This window comes from Phocoena phocoena, chromosome 3, assembly GCF_963924675.1.
Source record: "Phocoena phocoena chromosome 3, mPhoPho1.1, whole genome shotgun sequence".
In the NCBI taxonomy this organism is placed as follows: Eukaryota; Metazoa; Chordata; class Mammalia; order Artiodactyla; family Phocoenidae; genus Phocoena; species Phocoena phocoena.
In genome coordinates, this window is record NC_089221.1 from 41,800,521 (window position 1) to 41,809,758 (window position 9,238).

Sequence of the window (9,238 nt, forward strand, 5' to 3'; positions counted from 1 at the left end):
GAAGTACTTTAGTTTCCAAATATTTGGGGACTTTTCCAGAGATGGTCTTGATTTCTAATTCAATTCCATGTGGTCTGAATACTGTTAAATTTATTGAAACTTGTTTTATGTCCTCAAATATGGTCTTATTTGGTAAATGTTACAAATGCACTTGAGAAGGTTCTCTGCTGCTGTTGTGTAGAGGGTTGTATACATGTTAATCAGGTCCAGGTGGCTGATAGTGTTGTTCAAGTCTACTACCTCTATTTTCTTCCTACGTGTTCTATCAATCATTGAGAGTACTGAAATCTCTGACAATTGTGGGTTTTGTCAGTTTTTGCTATGTGTATTTTTGAAGTTATTACATACATAAATGTTTAGCATTGTTATGTCGTCTGATTCAAAGACTCTTTCATCATTATGAAATGAACTTCTTTATCCCCAGTATTATTCTTTGCTCCAAAGTCTACCTTGTCTGATATTAATATAGCCGCTCCAACTTTCTTTTGACTCTTTCTTACGCCTATTGGCATAACATATCTTTTTCCATCTTCTTACTTTTAATCTATTTGTGTCTTTATATTTAAAGTCAGCATATAGTTGGGTCTTGTTTTTTTAATCTAATCATATTCTCAGTCTCTTAATTGAGGAGTCTAGACCATTTGCATTTAATTTGATGACTGATGGTCAGGTTTGAGTGCTAACACCTTGCTACTTGTTTTCTACTTGTCCCATATATTCTTGTTCCCTTTTTTCCTGCCTTCTTTCTGATTAATTATTTTTTATAGTTCCATCTTATCTTATTTGTTGCCTTATTGGCTCTCACACTTTCTTTTGTTATTTTAGTGGTTGCTTTAGGGTTTATAGTGTATCTTTAACTTATCATAGTCTACCTTCAAGTGTTATTAAACTACTTCACATATAAGAACCTAACAATAGTATACTTCCCTTTTTCCTCTATGACTTTTATTCTATTGTTCTCATGCATTTTATTTTTACATGTTATAAACTCCACAATATACTGTTTTTATTTAAACAGTTATAAAGAGATGTAAATAAGAACTAAATCTTATATAATTATCCATGTAGTCACCATTCTGTTACTTTGCTTTGTATAGATCCAGATTTCCATCTGTAATCATTTTTCTCCTGCCTGAAAAACTTCCTTTAGCATTTTCTTATAACTTTGGTCTGCTAGCAATAAATTCTTTCACTTTTTTAATGTCTGAAAAAGGTTTTATTTTGAGTTTCTTTTTGAAAGATACTTCTGTTGGATATAGGCTGATAATTATTTTTCCCTTCAGTACTTTAAAGGTGTGCTCCACTGCCTTCTCCCTTGCATCGTTTGCAGTGAGAAATCTGATGTCACTCTTATCTTTGTTTCTGTGTAACATCTTTTCTCTGTTTTTAAGATTTCCTTTTTGTATTACTCGGCATTCTCCAGAGAAACAGAACCAATAGGATGTGTGTATACATAGAAAAATGTTTCAAGGAATTGATTCATAATACTATGGAGGCTGACAAGTCCAAAATCTGCAGGGAAGGTCAGTAGACTGGAGACCCAGGAAAGAGCCGATGCTCCAGTTCAAGTCCCAAGGCCACCCAGTGCAGATTTCCTTCTTGCTCTGGGGAAGTCAGTCTTTTGTTCTATTCAATCCTTCAACTGGTTAGATGAGGCCCAACCACATTATGTAAAGAAATTTACTCAAAGGCTGCTGATTTATATCTTAATCTCATATAAAAACACACTCACAGAAATATTCAGAACAATGTTTGATGACATATCTGAAACTGTGGCCCAGCCAAGCTGACACATAAAATTAACCATCACACTCTTATCACTGGCTTTAGTAATTTTATTAGGATGTAACTTGGTGTAGTTTCGTTCATATCTTTTGTGCTTGGGGTTCAATGAGCTTCTTGGATTTGTTGTTTATCTTCAAGTTTGAAAACATTTCAGCCATCATTTCTTCAAATATTTTTTTCTGTCCCTTTCTCCACCCCCTCACCTTGATAGATTCAAAGTTAGGTGTTGCCATATATTAGGTGACTTGGAGTTGTCCCACAGGTCACTACTGCTCTTTGCATTTTCCATTTTCTCCTCTCTCTGTACTGTGAGTAGTCCCGAATGCTAATGCCCTTCAAGGTCATTAATCTTTTTTCTGCAATGTCTAATCTGTCATTAATCCAATCTGGTATATATTTCATCTCATATATTGTAGTGCTCACCACTAAAACTTTTATATGGTTTTTTAGATATTTTGCATGTCTATACTTTTATAATAACAGTTTTAATGTCCTCCTTTGTTAATTCTAAGCTTTGTGACAGTTATGAGTCAGTTTCAATTCACAGATTATTCTTCTCATTATGAATCATGTCTTCCAGCCTCTCTGCATGCCTGGTAATTTCTGATTAAATGTCAGACATTGTGAATTTTACCTTAAGTGCTGGATAATTTTGCTTTCTGTAAATCTTACACAGCTTTGTTCTGGGGTGTATTAAAGTTTCTAGGAAACTGTTTGAGCCTTTTGTCTTATTAATATGATTTGCTACATGCGTCTAGGGCAGTGCTCAGCTTAGAGCTGATTCCTAAGGCAAAACCTTCCTTAGTACTCGACCCACTACCTCGTGAATTGTGACTTTTCCAATCTGGCTTGTGGTAACAGGCATAACTCTCAGTCCTGTGTGAACATCAGGCACTGTTCCCTCTAGCCCTTTCAGATGGTTCTTTTGCTAGCCTTGAGTAGTTTCCTCATGTGCATGCAATGAATACTATGACACCTACTCAAAGGAGACCCTCTACAGATCTCTAGGGTTCTCTCTCTGTACAAGTCTCTCCTCTCCAGTACTGTGTCCTAGGAACTCTAGCTGCCCTAGTCTCTCCAGCTCTCAGCTCAATCCCCTCAATGCAGGGAGTCCACTGAGCTCCACCTCACTTCCCACTGGAGCTGTGCCATGGCCTGGGAACAGTCTTGAGGCAGTAGGCTGGGGCAACTGTAGGGCTCATCTCATTTGTTTCTCATCTCTCAGAGATGACTAACCCTTGTTGTTTGATATTTAGTTTCTTAAAAACTGTTTTATATATCTTGTCTGTGTTTTGTTCCCCCCTTTTGGTTATTTCAGGTGGGAGGGTAAGCCAGTTCTAGTTACTCTGTCTTGACCAGAATCAGAAGTCTTCACTTATTCTTGCACTCCCTGCCCTCTACTGAACATCTTCAGTGTTTCCTTCGTCCTGATCACCACCCTTACACCTCTGTCCACTAGCATGCTCACATGGCACATTTCCTTGCAAAATTAAACTCCTTTACCACTGCTTTCTGTGTTTCTGTCTTTCTGTTACCTTCTTAAAAGAGTAATCTATGTGCAATCTTAGCCAGGGGCCCAAGGAGTAAAATGGACAGTCTGTGCCTCATTCCCTCTGCATGCTCACCACCCTCTCAGGGTTCATGTTAGTTTCTACCCCAATGCTCTACTGAAACTGGTCTACCATTGGTCATTAATGGTCACCACATCCATGGCCTCCTCTCAGATTTTAGACTTCAGTTTATATTATTTAATTCTGGTTCCTTTGATCTATTGTTCACATTTGACTTATATGATACTATATAGAACTGCCTGGTTTAGATTCCCTGTTTAATGCAGATGCTAGAATGTAAGCTCCAAAGGGCAAGGATATTTGTCTAGTTGGTTCACTGACGCACCCTTAGTGCCTAAATCAGTGGCAATCATGTAACAGGCATTCAACAAATGCAGAAAGAATGAATGAAATATAGTTGGTGCTTAGCACTCTTCTCCTCCCTCTCTGCTCATCATCCCTCAACAATCTCATGCAAATCAACAATTCAGTTGTATCTCAAATCTAGATCTCTTGCTATAAGCTCTCTTTAGTCAGCCTGTCTTTTGGCATTTGGATCACTGTTGAAAGTCCTGCCAACACCTCAAATTAGCATGTCCAAAACTAAGCTCATTATCTTGTATCTTAAAACTGTCTGTCACCTTCTTCCCACTTTTTATATTTCACTCAGTCACCAGCTAGAAGTCATATTTGATTCTTTTCCTTTCCTCTCTATTTCCCAATATCTTTGACAGTTTTATAGGATTAATGACATCTGCCTCTAACTCTCCATTCCTCACAGCCCCTGATGGATCACCTCTCCATGTTACAGGTCTCTCTCAGTAGCTTCTCTAGTCTCTAGCTTTGAGTCACAACTCATGCTATACCGCCACATCTTGGGCCTCAACCCAGTAAGATCACGAACTGTTCTCCAAATACACCCTATGCTTTCTATCCTTACTCTCCTCACCCCGTTCCTTAGATTCTCCCCATCATATGAGGCCCTATTTGAATGAGGCCTTCTTTGATCCCACAGATTAGAAACGATCACTCTTTTAACTTTCATATTTATACCATCAAGTATAGCACTTATTCTGTCTTAGCTCCTGGCATATATTAAACATTCAATAAATTTAAACTGTTTATCATGGTAATCCTACCCCAAGTATAAACTTCTTGATAGCTGAGACCTCCAAACAGGTCTCCAAAAAGGCACTGCGCCTGGTTCAGGACAATGACAACTCATAGAAGCTTGATATCAAAAATGTCAGCCAACTTACTAATTCATCAGAAAATCAATTAGCACACAAGGTTACAACGGGTTCCAGTAAGAGGAAAACATATTATTAAAAAATTGAATAAAAGCAAATATAGAACATATTGCATTGCAATTTATAAATAATAAATTATAAAATTATTTACAGATAATTTTGTACATTGTAATTCAAAACTGTGCTTCTAGCAATAGTGCTTCTCATTTATACCTCTGATAAGTGAAGAACGGTATACTTGTGTTACTCATACATATTTTGAAGGAAGTTATTTTGCTTTAAAAGAATTGTTTTAATAAAGTCTGCATATTACGTAACACATTCCTCAGAAGACGTCCACAGATTTACAGACAACTAGCAAATAATACTCTCATCAGAAATTCTAAGGCTTGGGTACCACTAACCTTCATTTGAAGACCTGCACCGGTATCCTACCTCTGTCATTAACTGTGTGAAAACAGCCATATCACCATACCTTTGAGCCTCAGATGATTTAAAGACAGAATATGGAAAAAGAATCTTACCTGTCATAAAAAGCAGTTATGAGGTTCAGAGAGGTACGATATTTTATGTAAAAACATATGGATTCAATTTACTGTTGCAGGCTTATTCACTCAACAAGCATCTTAGCTATGTCCAAACCGTGTGCCAGGATATGGAGGCACAAGCTAAATAAGATGCTCTATCTGCCCCTTAGCCTGGGGAGACAAATGTGTCAACAGCAGTGTCTCAGGCACTAAATGGTAGAGAGATTAAACACTTCACAGTGGGAGAGCAGGGAGTTCTCAGTTCCATGTGGGGGAAAGGAAGGTAGTTAGAAATGGCTTCCTGCAACAGGCCACACTTGAGCTCTGTTCATCCTCCCTGTGGCCTCACCAGTCATCATGAACCCCTCAAGCTTTTCCTCATCCTTTAATCAAGCTATGTCTCTGTTTCTTCACAGGTCCACAGTTTCTTATCTACAATTGTAAACTCTGAAAAGCCTTCAAAGCCTGCACTCTTCCCCTAACTTATTTGGTGGCAAAACCTGGCCTGAAATGAGGTAAGGCTCTTGGTCATCAATACTTTTCCTACTTACAGGAAATCCTAGTCAACGGTTCCATCATATACCCTTCACCTAAGCCAGGACCTGAGTCACCCTTGGCTTCTCTCTCCCCCTCATCCTCCAAACCCAACTGGCCAGCAAGCTCTGTCAATACTAGGCCTGCAATAAGTAGCCTATCTATTCCCTCCTTCCTCCCTCCCCCTCCATTCTCCCTCCCTCCCCCTACCCCCCTCCCTCCCATCACTGTCTTAGTTAATGGCTAATGGAGCTTTCCACAGTTCAGTCTCAGTATCATGGCTAGCGTGATCTTTCTCAAATGGATATTTTATCACACAGTTTCTCTTTGCTTAAAATATGTGCAGATGTCTCTGTGCTATCTACAAAGCTCAAATTCCTGAGTGTGGTATAAAAGGTTTGCCAAGATTTGGCCACTGCCTATCTCCTGTGACTCAACTCGTGGCATTCTACGAACCATGTGTCGCAGCTACTCGGAAACGTGGTTCCCAGGAGGTAGCAACCTGTTTCAGGCCCCTCTGCCTTCACACAGCTTCCCCTCTGTCCCCAAATCTTCTTTCTTCTCCCACCTCACTCTCTTATTCCTGCTTGTCTGCCAGGCTTGCTCGTCCTCAAGATCCAATGTAGAAAACTCCATCATGTATCATCCTCCCCTTCCCCCAGTCCGAGCCAAACTGATTGCTTCTCCTCCTTTGTGTACTTCTGGACACAAGCTTAATGTCTGTGTGGCCCATAGCCTGAGTCTCCTGGAGTGCTGCGATCACTGCTTATCCCCAGTTTCTAACACTGGACCTAGCACATGGTAGGTGTTCAAAAAAGAAAGCTGTCTGAATGAACAATCTTTTTAAGTTTCCCCGACAGTGTCCCCAGCCCACTCCTTCCCTGTCAGTTCTCCCACAGCAGCTCTGGTTTTCACCTCCCATAATTTTCTCTAGTTAACACTTGTCTTTCCCGCTTCATTTTCAGAGGAAAAAGAGGACACTTTTGGCGAGTGAGAAAAGTTCTTGGTAGCACTTTGATACTTTGGGCCAGATAATTCCTTATGGAGGGTGCCCGTCCTGTGCACTGTAGGATGTTTAGCAGCATCCCTGGCCTCTACTCAGAAGAAGTCAGTAGCACCCTCCCCAAGCTGTAAGAACCAAACTGTCTCCAGACATTGCCAGATGTCCCCTGGAGAGCAAAATCTGCCCTGATTGAGAACCACTGCCTAGACTGACTTTTCTTGGTCACCTCAGGGAACAACATGGTAAACCTGATCAACGGTCCCTGTGCCCACCATCTTCCAGGGAAGAAGATTCAGACTATCACTTGTACCGTGTAGGGAGCGTGTGACCAACACGAGTAGGCTAGAGTGACACTTCAAGGGAGGAGGACGCTCAGTGGGCCTGAGCTGAACCCATCTGTCACAGTACGAGAATTCCAGGTTGCGAGGTTAGTTTCTATCAACATTCTCCCGGCTTGATTTATTCAGTGGCACTGAAATGACCAACTGGAGGGATGAAGCGTGCAGCAATTTGGTGCTATTAAAGCCCCCCTTAAATATAGTTTGAAAAATAGAGTATCTAAAAATAAATAATCAACTGACTGAAGCGTTTCAGTGAAATGAGGGGACCCCACCAACAGCACAGGAAACGAGAGCATCCCAGGGGTGAGGAAGAAAAGGGCGAGAAGCCGGCGCTATACCCACCTGTGGTCGACACCACGCTGTTGGGGCTTTCGCTGCAGAGCTTGGACAGGAGGCTGGTCTTGCCAGAGCCCGTGAGGCCTATGCAGACCAGGTCATACTCTGGGCGCGCAGGTGGTGGTCCCTTGCAGCAGAGTGCTCTAAAACACTGCCGAGAGAGGGGAAATGCAGCGCTTTTAAGCATGACTGTAGGCACAAAGCTCAGTCACATTTCAAATGACTATGTACTGAGAGGTAATGAAATAACCTATTGACCCTAAGGAGGAAAGGGACCTTTAGAGTGAGAGACCAGGAGGACACCGCCTTGACCAAGCAATCAAAGTTGACTTCCCAGGAATGAGACCCACTCGGACTTGCCGGCTCCCCTCCTGCTGAGGTGGGGGCACCGCGAGGGGTGCCACGTCATTATGCAGCTTTTCTGCCAAAAATGCACCACCTGCATCCAAGCACGAGGAAATGAGATGACACTGCCGCGAGGAGCATTCTGCGGGACAAGCAGCCTGTTCTTCTCTAAAACGTCAAAGAAAGACTGAGGAACTGTTCCCGGTTAAAGAAGACTAAAGAGACATCACGAATGCCATGCCTCCTGGATTGGGCGGAGGAAGAGACACCATAAACGACAGTGTTGGGACAACAGGTGACAGCTGACTAGAGACTGAATATTAGAGCCTGCAATGACAGTATCACTGAAGGTTACATTTTCTGAATTTAATCAGCGGACTGTTGGTTACATAAGGAATATCACTGTCCTGAGAAAACACATACGATAGTACTTAGAGATGAAGAGCCTTGACATCTGCAATTAACTGGCTAAGAACATTTCTAAATCCCTATCTCCATCACCGTCTCCACGCCTAGATGGTGAGGAATGTGATAAAGCAATCATGGTAAAATGTTAATGACTGGGGAACCTGAGTAGAGTCTACAGGAGAGTTCCGTGTACTAGTCTTCCAGTGCTTTGATGTTATTTCAAAATAAAATGCTTTTAAAAAGCATTAAATAGAATTCCTGTGTATATCACCGCCATCTTGACTCTTGCTAAATCTTGCTTCAGGTCAACTGACCTCAGGGTACTATGAACTGCCGTTTGCTCTGCAAGGGTTAAAGACAAGGGGATTTGGGAGGCTGGAAGCCACTCATGCGGTTTTTGGTCTTTCTACTTATTTGACATCCACTTATTAGGGGCCATCTATGTGCCAGCTTGTAGAGTCTGAAGCATTTAGGACCTGAAAGATTCAACAGAGGAAGAGGGAGACAGAGAGGTAAGAGGGAGGCAGACCTACTGACTTCTGGGTCCTTTGGAGATCATGAGAGAAGAGACCTATAAAATATCTGTGCTAATTCTTCTTACTCAGATGAAATGTGAGGCCTAACTGGCCGTCATACTCTCATAAATCAAGCTTGATTATTCCTCACCCTCACTTCTCATATCCACGTTGGTCAATTGACAAGTCCAGTCCATACGACCTCTGAAACAGGTCTAGAATCTGTCTGTCTCTCTCCAGCCCAGGCCACCGCTGCCTGGACAACATCAACATCCTCCAATGGGTCCCAGTACATTCACCGTTGCCCCCTCTGTTCTCCACACGGCCTCCATAATGATCATCATGGTCTACAAGACCTTCCATGATCTCCTCCACCCACCCCTCCAGCCTCACCTCCATGATTCTCCTCTTACTCTCCCTCTCACCCTCCCACCTCCAGTCACGCTGACCCTCTGGCACCTCAAGGCATTCAACATATGCCTCTCCCTCTTCCCCCGAACTCTTGGCATAGCAAATGCTTCATTGGCTTTCGGGTCCCAGTTAGAGCACCCCTTCCTCAGGGCCGCCTGCTCTGATGCTAAGAGTACATTAGCAATTCATGTCAAGCTCTCACAGCACTTTTGTGAATTCAGCACACAGACTAC

The 9,238-nt window shown here is 42.0% G+C and overlaps 1 protein-coding gene across 1 annotated transcript in view; it reads right to left on the minus strand.

The window, feature by feature from the left end:
• The window catches only part of ARL15 (ADP ribosylation factor like GTPase 15), a 280,614-nt gene extending 272,258 nt beyond the window's left edge, over nt 1-8,356 (minus strand). The window contains exons 1-2 of the mRNA XM_065873645.1: nt 8,351-8,356; nt 7,333-7,477 (exon numbers count right to left, since the gene is read on the minus strand). Of these exons, the coding sequence (XP_065729717.1) occupies nt 7,333-7,477; nt 8,351-8,356 (151 nt within the window). The remainder of the gene's footprint in view (nt 1-7,332; nt 7,478-8,350) is intronic.
• Between the last annotated feature and the right edge of the window lie 882 nt (nt 8,357-9,238).